A 20,000-nucleotide genomic window follows, 5' to 3' on the forward strand; every position below is an offset into this window, starting at 1 on the left:
TTGTAGGTTTTCCATTGCGACTTGTATAGAGTCTGCAGTACAATAAATGACTTATTATGTATTTAAAAATGAGGTGATATTATTCATATAGATACTAAAAAGGATCGGGCCCAGTATTGATCCTTGTGGGACACCTTTTGAAATGGTTAAAAACTCTGGGTATTTCCCGTTTTCACACATATGCAGTACAATAAAATCCTGTTATTTTATTTATTAATTTACAATCTAGTATACTATACAATGTATATACTGTATAATATAATTACATACATTTTGTACTTAGTCAGAAGACAAACAGCCAATCTACAAGCTCACGACGTGTCACATTGGTTAATGACTGTTAAATGGTTAATGACTGTTAAAATGATTTAGAAGTTGCCTCTCGTCTGGGGGGACTGTGGCCATCACTGTAGATGACAGTGAGGCAGACGCGCCACATCAATACCCCCCCACCCCACCCCAGCAGCAGCAGGTGCTCGGCGTGGGCGCTGTGGCTCTAAAACGTAGAAATATGACTGCCATCTCCACTCTATAAAACAGCAGCACATCACCAAGCAGACTGTGTTGGAAGTGGATGTGCCCTTGAACTGTCGTTTCCTTTCTTTCTCGTCATTTTTCTTCTGTGAAATGTCCATTTCGCTGGTCTGGGAGGTCTTTTCATGTGGCTACAGACACCATGGACACTCAGTTGGTCTGGGAGGTCTTTTCATGTGGCTACAGACACCATGGACACTCAGTTGGTCTGAGAGGTCTTTTCATGTGGCTACAGACACCATGGACACTCAGTTGGTCTGAGAGGTCTTTTCAAGTGGCTACAGACACCATGGACACTCAGTTGGTCTGAGAGGTCTTTTCATATGTGGCTACAGACTTGCACTCAGTTTGTGCAGTGTGCTGCACACAGACTGGATGATTATGCCAGAAAATAAACACATTCATATTATTTATTTAAGGACAGTCATACAGTCATATGAGCATTAATTATGACTAATGCTCATTTTATTACTATTTCTATATTATATAATACATTATATTCTGCCAAACAGTTCTGCTTGTACAAGTGACAAAACCCTCCATGAGTCTTGATTCTATTACACATGTATGCCACAAACAAATCCTACCAACGACTAAAGAGGGTTAAAGGGTTAAATTCACTTTGTCACTCACTTTGCCACTCGATCTGCCATTCACTATATGCATGCGCATTCTCTCTCTCTCTCTCTCTCTCTCTCTCTCTCTCTCTCTCTCTCTCTCTCTCTCTCTCTCTCTCTCTCTCTCTCTCTCTCTCTCTCTCTCTCTCTCTATATATATACACTATGAGCATATATATGGTACCGTATGTTCCCTCATTTTAATCTCTCTATTAATGCTCTCTTCCTAGTGAGCGAGTGAACTCTCCAGGATGAATAATCAATGAAAGCTCAAACTTAGCTAGACCTGGTTTTCTAGGACTGTGGCCTAAATTTACTCTGGACATTTGTATCTTGTTTGAAGCCTTGCCCACTCTAAGCTGTTTTTTCGTTCTTTATTTATTTTTTCTTTCTTTATTTTATACCACAGGGGAATTCTAGATTTTATTACATAAAGCTTGGTTGTTTGTTAAGAAGATTATAAGAAGTATGACGTTGATAAGGTTAATGTTTTTTTGTGTGTTTGACATGGAGCAACAGAATCGGTACAGCTGGCACTAACGGACTAACCACCACAAGAGCAATTGTTTTATATAGATTTCTTCTTTTATGTTATACTGTACCAGTCTATGCACATTATACAATATATGCTGTTCTCCAAACAAAGGGAGGCAGGCATGGAATAATGTGTTTGTATGGCTGTCATTAGTCAATTTCTTGGCACACTGAAACACCCACAGCAGGAGTGTCACATCCATGGCGTCTGTTTAAGATCACAATTGGCTTACTTGGGAGTCTCTGTGCTGAGGTGATATTTCATTAGTGTCTGTGTGGAAGACGTTACGCTACTGTAGGTAGGTATTGACCAAGTGTACCAATGTGCATCCTTCAAAAATTAGTTTTAAGTTCTGTTAGTTCTGCTAGTAAGTAATTTACGGCCTGGCATCATGGCAACCACCCAAAACATGGTCATTTGTGCTCATTGGAGCACCCGGCCAAGCCGGAGGCACCGTGGAACAATCAAACTCCAGTCTCCTTGTTGTGCCAGATACCTTTTCCCTGCACCATCTGAACACCGCTTAACTTTCTCTTTTCAGTCTGATCGGATGGCCAATGTGAGATTAGCTCCACACAGAGGTGAATCCCCAGGCCTAGTTCACACCTACACAACAAATGTTCGGTCCGTGTGTGATGTCTGATTGCTGTTTGATTGCTGCTCCAATTCATTTTCAATGGGAGTCACATGGTTTGACCAAACATTTTTGTTTGATGAGGGGGGAGCAATCAGCAATCAGCGATCAAACACAAATGTTTGATCAAACCATGTGACTCCCATTGGAAAAGCATTGTGGTGGCCCAAAAAAACGACCAAACATTGCTTGATTGGTGTTTGGTACGTGTGAATGAGGCCCCACAGGGAACCCCACAGTGTTTCCACTGTGACCTGTGCATGTTATTTGGCACACTGTGGTGCAGACTAGTGGGATTACAAGGTATTGCGTGAGGGGATCATTTTTGTCACCTAGTACAGTGGTTCTCAATCAGTGGTCCGGGGACCACCTATTCTAGGTATAGTTCCAGGTATAGTCCCAGCTAAATGATGGAGAGTTGGTAACCAAATGGACCCTTATAGATCTTCATACATTACTTAATTTACAAGAAGTCTACACAATTAGAGAATGTAGAATTTTTATTTTGATCAACGTTTGCCTCTACAGCATAGTATTGGGGGAAAAATCTTATCCAACTATAACAATAATATTCAAAGTTTTGGGTCTGAGAGGCTAAATCTCATCAAATGGTCCGTGGCTCAAATGCCAAATAAATAATGGGCCTTGATATGAAAAAGTTTAAAAACCACTGATCTAGTACATAAATTACACCAAAATGTTCATCATGGTTGGAATACTTTTTGAATAGTAATTAAAACTGTTTAAGTGCCAGGGACGGTAAGACGAACTGAATCTAATTATGCACTGATTGCCAGGGACGTTAAGACGAGTTTTTTTTTAACCTATAATCTGGTGTGCAGGTGATGACATGCACATGACATGCACCATATAATTACATTTTCTTTATTTTATCCCATTATAAAATGGGCTAAAATGGCACCCAGGACCAAAACTGGTGTCCACCCCCTGGCACTGAAAAGTTAAGCCCATCACTGAGGAAATGACACCGTCCCTGGGGACGTGTCCATACGCTGCTCTGAGACCTGGAAAGCCCAACACAGATTTACCTGAACATTTATGGCATGATAATTAGTCTGTTGAATGTGTAAACATTAATGGATGGTGGCTGGCATATGGGACGGTGATCTATGGAGAGCATTTTGTGCTGGCACAGGTAGGCATATGAGCATCAGGGTTTCTCCTTGACTAAGGTTCCAAACTGTGGCTTAGCTCCAGAAGGATATGCCTTGGCCTTGGGAGATGTCACTCACCATGAGAAGATTCCAGTGGTCGTGAAAATTCTGAAAAATGTGCATAGATGTTTTAATAGACCCAGATTTGCCATTGTGGAGATGACAAAGAAAGCTCTTTAAATACAGTAGATGACTAATTTAACATAGAACCTTAAACACACATTTAAAATATGTCAATGTTGGTTTTAAATGCTCGATTTAAATTGCCTGTAATTACGTCAACCTGTTAAGCCCATTATTGTAAACAATTTGTAAATAACAGTAAGAGCAATAACAATGTTATCTTAAATTCAGATCTTTTCCACATACATGCGTAGGCGCTACCAAACTTATAGTATTTTGAAGAAAAAAGTCATTTTGGAAATGTGTCGCACGCACGCACGCACGCACGCACGCACGCACGCACGCACGCACGCAGGCACGCACACACACACACACACACACACACACACACACACACACACAGACACACACAGTGCATTATATATGATCTAACATTTGTGAACCAGCTAGTAAGTTTCCAGTTGAGCCACACATGCATTTTGTTGATAACGACTTTAATAATGAGAATAGTGACTACAATAATACTGTACAACTGGAACTCTTGCAGTGGACAACAGTGGGTCTCTTTCACTGGTCTCTGATTGCATTGGCAGGTCAGCTGTCCCCCACTGTTGTGACAGATGGTTTAACATAGAGATAATGAAGTGTTCAATTATGGGAACAAAAACAGAAGCTCCTCCAGCTCATTGTGTTGTGTACAATGTGTAGTGGTTTCTCTCTTCCCTCCAGGTTCTGATAGAGAGTGCTTTCAAAGTAAAGCCATGAATCATCCCCTTATGCAGAGAATCACTGCGGACACTCAAACAGATGACCATTGATCAACATCAATCAGGATAACCTGAGTTATTATTTAGTTAGACAAACATTTTTCATCATAGTTTTAGTCGATGAAATCAACGCTGTTCTGAAATCAGCCTGATGTAAACGTTTCATTGTGTTTGTCATCTGGCTATCACCAGGATATGGCATTTATTAATATGCCTATACTGTGTAGAGTAGTGATTTTTTAAATTGTGCAAGTCAGTATTTCAAGGCACACCTATTCATAACCAAAGAAGCTGATCTACAAGCTCACAACGTTGTGAGATTGCTATTTTCATTATTTTTGAATATTTGTCAGAAAAAAAATATATAACCTATTTATAAATGCACCAAGTCTCTGTGTGTACGTCTGTGCGTCTGTAATCCACGTAACCCGAGAACCGTTCGCCCCACCGACTTCAAAATCGACACACGCGTTCCACACCACAACAGGGAGTGCAGTGCACGGGGTCGAGTCGGTCAGACCCACGGTTGTCCAGAACCCCACAGAAAGGCCTCTGCCCGGGCTCTGGACAGGGCCCCTGCCCAGTGTCCATTTATGGAGCTGGCCTATTCTGACCTCACAACACTCCATATTTGGGCATGCCTGACACAGAACCCCATAAGCTGGCCTGTTCTGACGTCCCAACACTCCATATTTGGGCATGGCTGACACAGAACTCCATATATAGGAATAAAGGGACACAGAGAGACACAACCATATATGTTTTTCTTCTAAATTAATTCAGGAAAAGTCTTTAACTACATTTATTTAATTTGAATGCAATTAGTTTGTGTGAAATATGCAGTCAACACTTTGAAATGTGTAATATATATTATACAGTATCACTGACAATCAAAATCAAATGTCTGCATTACTTCAGTGGACATTCGTTATTCTCTTGGAGTGCAAGAAGCAAACTAATCAAAGAATGAGAATCAACGATGGAGCACAGCAAAATCCTCAGTGTAAATCTAAGAAAGGACGTTGCACGGACGTCGGCATAATTGGTTGGCTGTGAATATGTTTGATACAGCACTCATCAAGGCAATAATATTGTTATCAGCCCCACCATGTTGCTCTCTGTCTCTCCACAGGGATTCTCTCTCTCTCTCTCTTTCACTCTCACTCTCTCACACACACACACACACACACACACACACACACACACACACACACACACACACACAATATCAATGCCTGCTACAGTTAGCATCCACATTGCAGGAGCAGGGAACTGCTGTATTGATTACATTGATTGGCTTGTGGAGCCGAAGGATGGTCAGGTATCCACCTTTTTATTATGTCACTGCGACTGTTGAACATGTGTACTGCCCAGGAAAGGGCTCGAGGTTATCAGTGCCTGGATAATATCGGGCATCTGCACCTAGTACAGGCCAGGGCAGACAAGAAATAAGCTGAGCAAAAGGCCATACAGGATCTAGTCTATTTTAGCAGCATCGCAGGCTCCATTGTACAGCGACAGTACATGTACACTGCAGTGAAAGTGCCAATGATGAATGAGAAAGAATGAGACGTTCTTCCATCCAGCCAGTCACAGTGAACTGCTGCTATAATCCTAAAGGCAGTATGGTTGCTTCAGTATGCAAGTCAAGAACGATGCAAGTTGGAATGCATGCCCCACATGGATATGCAATAACGTGTTGTAAGAGTACCTATTGTACCCATCTGTATACAGAGATGTCCCTGTTACTGAACAAACATTCTAGAAATGGTTACTATGGGAATATAGAACTAATTAACACTTATTTTAAAAAAGAAAGAAAAAAAAAGTATCACACATTCAGCACCTTTAATAGATTGGTGTCACATTCAATTCAATTTATTAAAGTGTCAAATCAAAGTGTCAAATCACAACAAGTTGATTTGGGTGTAACAGGTTGCCTGCAGGCTTTGGCCATACTGATAATGTGGATTCACTCTCGCTTCCTCCCCGGTATCAGTGAATCCACGTTTTGTGCCTGGCAAAGCCAGGCTATGTAACAGGGGCCCATAGTGGCTCACATATATTGTTTTAGTACACAACAACAAAGGATACAAGTGCAGCATATCTACAGTCAGTAATACACTTTGACGGTGTCAAAACTAATGAGCTCTTGTGTCTCCAAAGGGGACACGGCTGAATCGCCATATGACAGCTAGTCAATGCCCTTTGTAATATGCCATATGTGATCATTCATCTTTATTTGGCGACCATATGTACGTATACCTACAGTATGACAGCATTTGGCCTGCCAGACATTAAAGGAGCTTTGTGACAGCAATGGTGTGCCCTGTGTGATGAAAAGCTGACTTATGAGTGACATAAGTAACTTTGTGTTGATAGAAGCCACGGCACTTTAATGAGATGTTAACTTAGCAGGTGTAAACAACGAGATGGAAGATGCACATTACAGTTTAGATCACTGATCAATTCTCAACAAGGACCCAGTGTCAGGATACCAAACACATGGAAATCGTGATACCAAAACATGTAAATCATGATACAAATTTTGTTCAATCATTAAAGGGGCTTCCAAGAGAGAGCTGCTAATTAGAAACCAAAATGCGTCTGTACGGGGCTGTAACTCAAGAGAGTGTACATCGGATACAATACATTGTATACTCTCAGAGTCAAATGAATACTCAGGATTTTAACGTGTAGATTGGGCCAGGTCCCAGAGATAGAAAATCATATTAAATGTGGGGTTTGGAATCACTGGCCTAGCCGCCTAGAGTCCTACACAACTCTGGACTGCATACTGTCCTTGGAAACACCATATGCATAATATGCATATGGTGTTTCCAAGGACAGTATCATCAATCATTAATTATATATATTATATAATTATTGTAATTATTATTTTCACGAGGAGTATATTTTCAGTAATCCTTGTCTCATCCTGACCTTGTGATCTGGTTAATTCTACTTTCATTACTACTGGTAGTATTTGTCTTAACGTGACGTGTGTTAACATATTATGATGCATTATCAATCTCTGTCTGCCTTTCTCTCTTGGCTCTTTGCCTGCCCGCTTGTCTGTCTGTCTGTCTGTCTGTCTGTCTGTCTGTCTGTCTGTCTGTGACTCTCTCTGCCTGCCTGCCTGTCTCTCTGTCTTTCTCCAAAACAGATGGACTGAGGCCCACCCAAAATGAGATCCTGTCTCTGAGGGCGTTCATGCTGCTTTTCCTCAAACAACTCATCCTGAAGGTGACCCTTGCCTTGCCTTAATTGATAAAATGACTGTGACACAGAGATAGACTGTGGTTTCATGTGTATACTGATTTAAAAAGATGCCATTCCATATGAACATTGTTGTGCTAGTGGGAAATGCCCAGCCCCATTTAGTTGCCAATTAAGTTTTTGGAACTGAAAGCAGAGCTTTTATGCTGCTTAACCATTTTGCTCCTGAAGCAAACATTTGTGGAGTCGAGGGCTATCTAACATGGTATTTGTATAATGCACAGTCTGCATGCTAGCCCTGTTTTCTTCGTACAGCAATCTCCTTTGTTGCTGTCAGTGTCCCAGCTTCCTCTGTCTCTGCAAATGATTATCCTGTCACATGCAGCAGAGTTTAGCCTCACAGTTCCAGGGAATGGCATAAATACAGGCTGTAAAATAGATTTACAGCCTGTATGCCGCCAACTGAGCTTCTTAGGCAAATAGCAATTATTGTATAGTTAAATAAATGTGTTTCGCTGCGATCAATAAGAGGGAATCTGTGTTCTCATTAGAAGTGTTTCAGTTGTGCGTTCCGTTTAAGCACCGTAATAAGAAGAGACACTGGAGACCAAATGCTAAAATGTGCTCACAAGTATAATTTCTCGCACGGCAGCATCTGTCAGCTGTGGCTAATGTGAAATGTTTCTATGTATCTTGACATACTACAGCATCAGCAGACTGTACCTAAATGGTGATGCTGTCAGTCATAACACTGGAAAGCACACATTTTGGCTTTCAGCTTACTACAGAAGCTGACAAAAATGCAGTAAATACTATTGATGACATTTCTCCCAAGTTAACCACTTGTGCTTTTTATCTGTCTTTCTACCTTGACATTCTTTCAGGACCGAGGTGTGAAGGAGGATGAGCTTCAAAGCATCCTGAACTATTTGTTGACAATGCATGAGGTAGGTTTTTCTCCACTGCAGTTGAGCTTACAGTACATACAGTAGACCTTAGTTAGGCTGTAACGTTATTGTTTTCCAGCAGCGCAGTTGATGGGTTCTTTTGGAAGTTTTACAAACAGCAGTGGTATGGGTACAGCTGGTGCTACAATGGATAATGAAAAGGGATAACCCATAGCACGGTATTTATTTCAGCATCATATTGTCCATCTGTGCATCCTCCTATCCAGTCAATATAGTTCGCCAGATGAAGGGATGATGGTTGTAATATATTTTTGCTGGGATATGGGTGTCATATCAAAATTGCACGTTGTCAGTGGAATATTCCTGACACCCCATACAACATCCACAGTGACAGTTCCGGCTTAGAATTGCAGTGTATGATGTTTGTACTTATTGTATCTTTTTCTACTGTCTGAAAATGTGATGTGAATATGTGAATATCTGTATGTCTGTTTTTGGAGCACTGAAACAAATTCCAATCAACTCTGGTGACATGGCAATAAAGTATTGAATCTTGAATCTTCTTCACTCTTTTATTCAACTGAAAAGTATTCTCAATCCATATTGTTTTTGCGATACAGGGGCTCTCTATAGATGCCACACTGTTTGGGATCCAGAGGAAACACCTCTTTGCCGGTCCTGATAAAATCTTTCTCAATTCTCAAACTGTCCCCTGTTATTTCTGCAGGATGAAAACCTCCATGATGTTTTGCAGCTACTGGTGGCTCTCATGTCTGAGCACCCAGCCTCCATGATCCCTGCTTTTGACCAGAGAAATGGAATACGGTAAGTGTTTGACTGAGGGGAAGAAAACCACAAAATAAACACACACACACACAAAGACATTAAGACACAACACACACATAGGACTGATATTATTGTTGTCTGTGTATACATGATTTATACAATAATTCACTTGATCACTCTGGGGGAAAAAGCAGGGAAAAGCAATGATATCCTGATGAAGATCTGAATTGATCAAAATGAACCTTTTCAGTATTACCAGTGTGCAGACTCCATTTCCTTTTGTGATACTGCTTGCTTGCATCTGGGCCACAGATAGGCGAGCACTACCTTCTTCCTCATCCAACAGCAATGATATGATCATATTTCTTTAATGTTTGATCAAACACATTCCATGTGATCCTGTGAATTATACATGCACAACATCAACTATTCTACTTGGGAGTTCAGGGGAATTTGTGGTGCAAAGGCTGCTGTTTTGATTAGGACATTCATTTCACGCTTATATAAGTTTGCTCTGCTCTGATGGGAAAAGGCTCTAAGATACTAGTGCAGTCTGTTCATTAACAGGGCTATATTTTGTCCTGTCAGGATGGTGTGCTATTGTCGGCCTCTTCTGCTTGCTTCTGTTCCAGGGTAATATACAAGCTCCTGGCCTCTAACAGCGAAAGTATTCGAGTGCAATCCCTCAAGGTCCTTGGTTATTTCCTTAAGCATTTAGGCCACAAGTAAGTAACCAGTTCCATTGACTTCATAGCTCATTAGAATACTCATAAACATTTCCTTCCTATGTTGTTATGTCGCTATTGCCTACCTATATCCCTGTAATATGGGCGCAATGAAAAAAGAAGAATACAGACTGGTTGGTAGCCGAACTAACACGAATAAAGCTAGATTTTCTCACTGCAAACTGCAAAATAGTTTTAAGAAGAGTGTATGTACAGTTTGTACAGTTGTAGGAAACTGAAAATTCCTCACAGGGTGCCGGGGTTCTAAATGAGGGTGCAGCACTCTGTGGGATGCCTGGATTCCTGGCAGGCTGCCCTGTAACCATCACTTCAGAGAAACCAAGGGAAGGGGTAGAAGCATAGATAATAGATATATATAAGAAACTAAGCTTTTATACGACGTTCATATAAAAAACAAAATTAAGCAGATAAGCGTCCTGAATCATAGCCACGTTGACAACGTTTGTAATAAATCAACCCGTTTGTAAATACGTCAAGATTTGAGGGAGTTATGACTGTTTTTGTCTGAGCTGCCATAGAACATACTGTACTGTAGCCCCAAAGCAAGATGGCCGCCGGGTGAACTACGTCAGAGACTCCGCCTTGAGCCATCTAGCCTTTATATATATCTATGGGTAGAAGAAGGGCTCCAAAATGACTGTCTCCTGCCCTGAAATAAAGTAATAAATGAGCCAGTTTGAAAACTGGGATGGACTTTATAAACTGCAGAATGTGGAGATGAGAGGGAGTGAGAGAGGGGATGTGGGAGGGGGCTGTTCTTCAAGATGCAAGGAATTGAAGGAGGGAGATACAGAAAACGTTTTGTATGCACTGGAGGTAGCGGGGCTGGGGCATCGGGCGTTATGGCGTTACCATTACCAAGGCCTGTCACTGCCGCTTCACGGTAGACTGCCTGGGGTGCAAATGAAAAGAGACATCTGTGCTTAATGAAACCTTCCGTTCATCCCTCTCTTTGAAAGCTTTCTTAAATATTAAACCCCTATCCAAATTCTGCGAAAGCTCTACTGTAAGCTCATATATAATTGATATTGATAAAGGGTCTACTAGGATTGGATCAGGGCATTTGTTTTTATAATTGGATTTTTGAAAGTGATCACAAATGTATTCTGAGATTCTTAGAAGTGTTAGTACAGTTTAGATCTTTAAGTCTCATCTAAAAACAAAAGAAAACATTTTTCTCTGTATTAAACGTATTTCTCTTATTTTAAAATGGCAAAACAGAGAGAGTGGAAGATATGTGACAGTATGTTTGTGACATACTGTAGGCTCACACCATCATCAATACAATGTATTGTGTAAAGTCTGTCTAACTGTCACAGGCATGTGTGTTGCCGAACTTGCCGATGACCTGGGATTATTTTGGTGGTTCCCCAGTTTCAATAGGATTATTTTTTGGGGTCCCCAGTTCAAATATGATTATTAGGGAGGGGGAGGGCCTGAAAAGGTTGAGACTGAGTACTGAGTACTCTGGCAGGTACAACTGGTATTCAACAAATTCAAGAAGCAACAAATGCAAGAAGCACAACAGGTAATGCAACTCAATAATCTACAGCAATTTTAGGATCACAAAATAATGAATTTGTCCATAAACTAGTAACTGCTGTGAGAGGGTGTCATCGTGTCAGTGCGAGATCTTAGACAAGTTATTTCTCAGCTTTTTGAGTTGAGGTTTAACAAGATTGCACTGCACTTTCATCATACATAGACCCTGTAACAGATAAATACTGTGTTAAAGGTATCGGTAATTCAGCCTCAAAATGTCATACCCGTACCTCCTTTAGTATATTACTCTCAGTAGAGGGATATTCAATCTTTTCTGTATCCCTACTTTTCCACTCAAATGGCATAGCTGTGTTATTCATCTTCAAAATGATGTAGCCTACCTTATTCCACTGATGTGGTAAATAAGCTCACTGTCAAAAGCTTTTGTCTTTCAACTAAATTAAAGTTTTGTGCATAGGTCTAAGGTTTAATGAAGCCATTTCACAAGCATAAGCAGACCGGTACATGAGCCAAGCCTTGACTGGGTTTGAATCATTGCTCTGCCCTTTCCTCCTTATTTCCATATTTATACTCTTTATAGAGTAACTGCGCTCTCCTCCTAAGTGTCCAATTTACCAGCCTAGGAAAACGACAGAAATTGTCGACTTGTTAAGAAAGTCCCCACCTGCCTTGAGGCAGTGGCTCTGAAGTGGTGTGGCTTCGACTTAACATTGTGACAGCAGTCTTTGTGCTGTTTGCAGGAGCAGTTTGTCACTGTAAAACCCAGCCACTTGTGGTATACCTCTACAGCAGTGTCTTTCCTAGTGACAGGGTGACTTCGTTATCCTACGAACCTCCAACGGAATTCTCCCCAATTTCTGACAGCCTGCAGCTCCATGACACTTGTCTCCAGAGCCAGGTGGGAAGGCCCAGGGAGGCAGGCTGACACTGCTCACTGATCCTGAAGCTCCAAGCAGCGCTCTCTTTGCCATTGTGCTTCATAGTCTGTTTCATTTTTGTTTCTTTGTGTTTTTTCCACAGGAGGAAGGTTGAGATCATGCACACACACAGTCTCTTCACCCTCCTGGGGGAGAGGCTCATGCTGCACACCAACACTGTGACGGTGACGACGTACAACACTTTGTACGAGGTGATGGACGCTTTTCTTTCGATAGTTGTGGAAACTTTGCATCAAAAGCCTCTCAGGCTTCTCAAATACTATCTTTTTTTTGGGGGTGGGGGGGGGGGGGTGTCTGTATTGATAGGTAGACAGTAGTGTGACAGGAAATGGGGAGGGGAGAGAGATGGGGGTGACATGCAGCAAAGGTCGTCGGGACCGCTAGGCCGGCTTGGGCCCTCAAATACTGTCTCAAGTGATCAGATCAGATTAGTGTATTCAGACATTGTCGACCTATCTGCATTGGTTGCTGTCGTGATAATGTAACAAATAGACGTCATTAATGGTTAATTTATACTCTGTTATAGGACGGTGTCACTCGCTGGAAATAGCAGATCTACAAGCTCACAAGTTTGGTCGTACGATTAAGCTTACAATTTACAATTTACAATTTAGGCATTTAGCAGACGCTCTTAATCCAGAGCGACTTACATTAAGCAAGAACAAAAAGCATGGGAATACATCACATATGTAAAATGCATTTATCGCGAAACATGCGTAAGCTAAGAACGTGACTAGAACATATCTATATAATGACACTATACATATAAATTATACATATATGCTATACTATGCTGTACATATATACTATGAAGTGCTATGACTACATACAATGCACTTATTGTGCTGTCTACATGACATGCTATAAGTCTGTTTCAAATGCTATATAAGTCTAAGAAGTGCTGTCTAAGGGGGGTAGGGTAAGTGCTATGGGCCATGATGGAGTCTGAAAAGGTGGGTTTTCAGACTACGGCGGAAGATCGGGAGTGATGCTGCAGTTCTGATTGCAACGGGAAGTGCATTCCACAGTTTTGGGGCCAGAAGGGAGAAGAGTTTGGGACGTGTGGAGCGTTGTCCCGGCGTTTTTAGTGAGGGTACTTCCAGCTTCCCTGCGTTGGCTGATCTGAGTGCGCGGGAGGGTTTGTAGGGTTCAATCATGCTGGCAAGATATGGGGGAGCCATACCTTTGGTTGCTTTAAATGCCAACATCAGAGTTTTGTATTCTGTGCGGGCAGCGACCGGGAGCCAGTGCAGGGAGCGGAGCAGGGGGGAGACATGTGAGAATTTTGGCTGGTTGAAGACCAAGCGAGCTGCTTAAATCAGACTGCAGTGTCCAAGAGTCCATACTGAGACACATCCTTGGAAATCAGATTTGAACTAGATAAAGTGCCCCTCGGGTCTCTCCACCAGGGCAGGTCAGGTTGTGGCCTCCTTGTGGCGCTATAATAGGCAAATGTGAAAAGGGTGCCATTTCTTCTTACGCCTTGGATGGCAATTGGATGATTTGAGGCATTTTGTTCCAAAAATGTGTCTTGCAAAAATCCACCTGTCGCTGACGCTATAACGGGCCAAAGTGATATTCCTCATCCTAGTAGGAAAGTCTGTGAAAGATTTCACGTAAATTGCACGATGCGTTCATGATTTGAAGCTTTTTGTTCAAATCCTGCAAACTTTGAAAGCCAATATTAGCCAATTAGGATGGAATATGAAATATCGGACAGATCCGTCTTGAACACATGACTATAGAGATAGTGTGTAACGATTTGCGGGATTTTTGGACAGAATCTGGAGGAGTAATATCAAAAGATGTGTTTTTCAAAAGTCGGCCTCCTGGTGGCGCTATAACAGGCCGTTCTGGAAAATTTGGGGCAGACATTCATCGTTGGCATCCAGGGAGTGTGCGTGCAAAATTTGGCACCGACCTGGTTAACGATGCCGGAGATTAGCTGGTAACAGACGGATGGACGCACACACGGACGGACTCGCACACGGACGGAGTGCAAAACATAATCTCTCTGGTGGAGAGTGGAGACAATCACATCTGAATCACCTGTGGTGGTCTATTTACATGCGGTTTTTTGCTGATCATACTGATTCCAATCTGGATAGGCCAAAAATCGGATTTCGTTGCCAGTTTAATCATGGCCAAATAGAGTCAAAATAAGTGATTCATCTCCATGCTTCTTGTTAACAGATTCTCACAGAGCAGATCTGCACGCAGGTAGTTCACAAACCTCACCCTGAGCCAGACTCCACAGTGAAGATACAGAACCCAAGTAAGTCTGTTGTTGCATGCGAGTCCAGTCAATGTTTGCATGTCATGTAAACCCTCTATACTTCTATACTTGACCCGAGGTTGCTCTGTTCTTGGTACAATCTTTTTTTTCCCCTACACCAAATCTTTGCGCTGAAAATATCTACAAGCTCACGAGTCACAACACGATGGATTGCTTCACGCTGATGGAATTTAATTTGGTACATTTACTGTTGTGTTTTTCTTTTCTCTGTTGACTCCTTGTTATCCTGCGTGTATGTTTGTGCATATGTGATATCAGTGATTCTCAAGGTAGCAGCCACCATACTGAAGAGCTCCACTCCAAGCACAGAGCTGATGGACGTTCGCCGGCTCTTCCTGTCTGACATGATCAAGCTGTTCAGCAACAGCCGCGAGAACAGACGGTGAGAGGAACTCTCAATCACCCACAGCATCTTTTAACGTTCAGATTCATATATAAGAAAAGAGGGGGGGAAAAGAGAGATCCTCTCCTGTGTTCGCTGTCTAACATGCTCCTCTAGATGTTAAATCATCCTTGGATACAGTAGATCAACTGATGGCCCAAGGGTCACATGATCTCACATCCAACCCACTTCAAACTGTGGATTACCATGGATTATCAAAATCATCTCTGGAAAGCGTTCTTTTATGGCGTTTTGCGGATCCTAAAGTAGTTGATAGGTTATCACTAGCTGTCACCAACACCCCACTAGACACTGTCTACAGCTGCGTAAAACCAATACAATGGTTTATACGGATTAAATATTCTGTGGCAGTGTGCAAACGTGATTGACATAAAGTGAGATTGAATTTTTTTTTACGTCCTTTTTACGTCGTTCCGATATTCGGCTGAAAAGAACGCACCAGTGGCACCAGTAGTACTTTTAAGATTCTCAAAAGTACTACTTTGGATGTCACAAACCAAATGCTTTTGAACTTTGTTGTATTTCGGTAACCTTGGCTAATCACACCAAAATTATAAATATGCTCAATAGATAGGGTTAAGTAGGGATGGAGCTTGATATCCGATACCCGGAAAAAACCCGATTATGCTTATTGAGTACCTGTTATCAATAATTTTTGGGCTTATCAAGCCTGTTATCGAGCATATATCGGCCCATGACGTCACATTGAAACAATCAAGACAAGAGGCGATCAAGAGATGTCTCTCAACATCATACCCCTCACTCAGGTGACCCAGCCAGGGTGATCAAGTCTCAATGTACGTCCCAGTAGCTACCCTCGATCAGTCCCATTAGGGAAAGACCAGGGCCACACAATCCGTTGCTCCGGAACTCCGAAACTACTCTGCCGGGATTGGGAGGTAGATCTGGCGTGTGGAAGGACTATAGTCTATAGGCTTTGTAGGTTGACTCCTGTCCGGGCCCCTCCTACGTTTCATTAAGTCCACTCCTGCTCTCACCAGGTCCAGGACCTGTTTGTTGCACCAGACTCCCAGCACCAGACACTTCATTCAGGATTGGTGGGTTATTGGTTCTGCAGGCTCCACCTGGGCAACGGTGGTGCTGCAGGCTCCGCTTGCAGCTTGAATGGCCCTCCTAAAGGCCTCACCGTGGGTTTGTTGGGCTTCCTCCTCACGGAAGACACAGGCTGGGGCGCCAACCCATACTGCTCCCGGGTGCCATCTCTCCGGTGGTCACCAGACTATTCCTCGTTGTCACGTAGTCTATTCCTATGAGTCACTATAAATAGAATAACTAGAACGAAAAATCATTGCATGGATGCACCTGGGATGTATCCTTACTTACAGTAGTTATGTATCCTAAGGTCATCTGGGTTTCGGGTCTCGCAACATCATACCCCTCACTCAGGTGACGCAGCCGGGGTGATCATGTCCAGACTTACGTCCCAGTAGCTACCCTCGATCACCTGGCACAAACATGTAGGTCTAAAAGTGTATTGATACCTGCCAACCAGCACTGTCCGGGCCAAAAGTTAAATTAGCTTTTAAAGTGACTGTACACATATTAACCATTTAACAGTTTCTTTAATATTATTTTATTGGTAAAAAGGTCATTTACCTTCCATCTGTTATAAAAGTACTGTATTTGAAGGCCCTAGTAAAAGATACTGGTTGTGTTGTCTCCCGTCTTTCCACAAGATAATAGAAAATGCTCTCTAGTGGGCTCGATAAGCCTGATCGATAAGGTGCTCGTTATCAATAAAAATTAACGAGCTCCACCCCTAGGGTTAAGTGGGAAAATATGTTCTTTTGTATTTTAGGTGAACAGACCCTTTAATAATGAATAATGAAAACAGTATATAATATACTATGAACACTGATCATAATTTAAAAATAAAAGACAAGTACTTTCACTGTAACTGAATGATGTGCTGAGGGTGTGAGACGGTGTGTGTGTCGTAGGTGTCTCCTGCAGTGCTCGGTATGGCAGGACTGGATGTTCTCGCTCAGCTACATCAACCCCAAAAACTCTGAGGAGCAGAAGATCACTGAGATGGTCTACAACATCTTCCGCATCCTGCTATACCATGCCATTAAATATGAGTGGGGTGGCTGGCGTGTGTGGGTGGACACACTCTCCATAGCCCACTCCAAGGTGAGTCCTTTTCCTTTTAATGGCAAAGCACTTGTGATGTGTATTAAATGGAGAGGAAACGCTGCCCTCTGCTGTACAATAACATTGTACTGGATAATATCACTAACAATGGCTTTTTGCCCAGGTGACATATGAGGCTCATAAGGAGTACCTAGCTAAGATGTATGAGGAGTACCAGCGACAGGAGGAGGAAAACATTAAGAAGGGGAAAAAGGGTTTGGTCAGCACAATCTCTGGTCTGTCTGCCCAAGCCTCAGGCATCGAGGTCAGAGAGATCGATGACAACTCTCAGACCCACACACCAGAGAGCGAGGCGGACTATGAGAGTACTGACTCGCGTAACCTTCTAGCTGAGGGAAAGGGTCCTGTGAAGACCATCAGCGGGCCAGAGGGGACGTTGGATGGGGTCAGTGTCGAAGTTCATGACCTTCTGGTGGACATCAAAGCAGAAAAGGTTGAGGCAACAGAGGTCAAGTTGGACGATATGGACTTGTCCACTGAAACTCTGAGGTTGCCTGAGCACAGGACACTTGTGGGGGTGGACTCCTTGTTGGACAATGTTTACTGTGCTGCTGTGGAAAAGCTCAGCAATAATATAAACAGTGGGCTGTTGCCGAAAGAAAGCCTGAGGGACAAAGATCCAGGGCCTCTGATCACGCTAGCCAATGACAGCATCCCTAACGGCAACTTCTTGTTTAACACGGTGGCGAGCAGTGTGGTAGAAAATCTACTACCGGAGCGCAACCCAGCTGATCCACGGATTCTGCCTTGCCCAGACCCCCAGGTCGATACCAGTTCCAGTGATAATGACTTTGGTTTACTGGCTCGCATGGCAGGAAGCCCTGAGCTGGGCTCCATTCTCAGCACTCTGGAGGAGGAGGAAAATAAATTGCAGTCAGCTCTGGGAGACATGACCTCCATGACTGGGGCTGAGGCCTCCTCCCAAGGGTCGGTGGTCACTGAAGACACAGCTGCAGCTACAACTGAGGAAGACCTCAGATCTGCTGCTAAAACCTGTAGCACTGCAGATGCAGCCAGCACGGCTTCTGACACGGAACGTTCAGATGATGGGAAAGACAAAGAAATTAAGAAGATTCAGACAACAACCACCACGCAGGTAGGTCACAGCATGATCATACAGTCTGATGCACTTTAATATGCAAAAATGAATAGCTAAAATGCTGAAAACTCAATTAGTTATCCACCAGTCAGAGACTGGTCGTTTTATGGTAATCTAAATTAAAAAGTATTGATCAGACGGAATGCCTCAGCTGGCAGTTGAAGAGCCTAACATAATATGTTACACTGCAAAAATGAGTGTCCTGAGAGTTAGTTTAACTCGATAGACCCATGGGTCGCTTGAAGCTTACAAGCGGATGATGATTGTAATGATTTGCAGTTAACCTGGTTGACCCTTTTCAGAGTCTGCTTGGGCACTCAGACAGTCAGATGGAGAGGGACCTGTGTGTGGACCTGGGCTTCAGGGGCACGCCGATGACGGAGGAACAGCGACAGCAGTTCAGCCCTGGCCCACGCACCACCATGTTCCGCATTCCCGAGTTCAAATGGTCGCACATGCACCAGAGGCTACTAACTGACCTGCTGTTAGCTCTGGAGGCCGACGTCCATGTCTGGAGGAGGTGCGTAGCTCAACATTGACATTCAGGCTTTCTCAGTAGCTTTGTCACCACACCATACATAACCTCTGACCGATGGTTGATAATATCATGTAAAATGTGTGCCATTATCAACAAGTAATAAAGTAATAATATATAATATCTTTTGTTTCTTTGTGCCTGCAGCCATTCTACCAAATCTGTGATGGATTTTGTGAACAGTAATGAGAACATTATCTTCGTCCACAACACCATTCACCTCATCTCACAAATGGTAGACAACATTATTATTGCCTGTGGAGGGATCCTGCCCCTGCTTTCTGCAGCCACGTCTCCCATTGTGAGTGTGTAGTGCAACGTCTCTTCACTGTGGGGTAACATTGCCATCTAGCGGCAGAGAAGTAGTACTACATGGTTTTCAACCACCTACACTTCATGGAACTAAAACGTACAGTATTAGTCTTTATTGATTGAGGTCACCATTATTTGGATAGCCTTATTATGCTATTTTTACTGTCATGATTGTCTCTGTGGTTTAATCATTTATGTTGTCAATTTGGCTTCCTTGTATTTCATTTGTCTGCCATGTATGTATGTCTTTGTCTGCTGTCATGATTTTGAATTAGATTTCAATCATATTTGCTTTTGTTTCTGTTTGCCTACGCATGTCTAGAGTGTCTGGGTGACCAAATACATTTCAGTTTGGGAGTCCTTGACATGAAAAAGTTTGAGAACCCTTGCTATCCGGAATTGTATCGTCACTGCGTCACCACTACATGCTGTAGCACTGTACACACTATGTAACCATGGGTTTACTCCCGCTTGTTTGTCCAAGACGGAGTTTGAGAACATCGAGGCGACCCAGGGCATGTCCTCGGAGACCGCCGTGACGTTCCTATCACGCCTCATGTCTATGGTGGACGTGCTGGTGTTCGCCAGCTCCCTGAACTTCAGCGAAATTGAGGCCGAGAAGAACATGTCCTCCGGTGGCCTAATGCGTCAGTGCCTCAGACTGGGTAGGGTGTGTGTGTGTGTGTGTGTGTGTG

At 42.8% G+C, this 20,000-nt stretch overlaps 1 protein-coding gene across 1 annotated transcript in view; it reads left to right on the top strand.

Moving 5' to 3' along the window:
* nbeab (neurobeachin b) overlaps positions 1 to 20,000 on the top strand; it is a 268,935-nt gene that overhangs the window by 93,216 nt on the left and 155,719 nt on the right. The window contains exons 14-25 of the mRNA XM_079513569.1: positions 7,552 to 7,631; positions 8,489 to 8,551; positions 9,240 to 9,337; positions 9,931 to 10,023; positions 12,568 to 12,676; positions 14,679 to 14,760; positions 15,040 to 15,163; positions 17,146 to 17,338; positions 17,463 to 18,455; positions 18,761 to 18,978; positions 19,141 to 19,294; positions 19,790 to 19,970. Coding sequence (XP_079369695.1) covers positions 7,552 to 7,631; positions 8,489 to 8,551; positions 9,240 to 9,337; positions 9,931 to 10,023; positions 12,568 to 12,676; positions 14,679 to 14,760; positions 15,040 to 15,163; positions 17,146 to 17,338; positions 17,463 to 18,455; positions 18,761 to 18,978; positions 19,141 to 19,294; positions 19,790 to 19,970 — 2,388 coding nt within the window. The remainder of the gene's footprint in view (positions 1 to 7,551; positions 7,632 to 8,488; positions 8,552 to 9,239; positions 9,338 to 9,930; positions 10,024 to 12,567; positions 12,677 to 14,678; positions 14,761 to 15,039; positions 15,164 to 17,145; positions 17,339 to 17,462; positions 18,456 to 18,760; positions 18,979 to 19,140; positions 19,295 to 19,789; positions 19,971 to 20,000) is intronic.

Source organism: Electrona antarctica (genome assembly GCF_951216825.1).
Source record: "Electrona antarctica genome assembly, chromosome: 11".
Classification (NCBI taxonomy): Eukaryota; Metazoa; Chordata; class Actinopteri; order Myctophiformes; family Myctophidae; genus Electrona; species Electrona antarctica.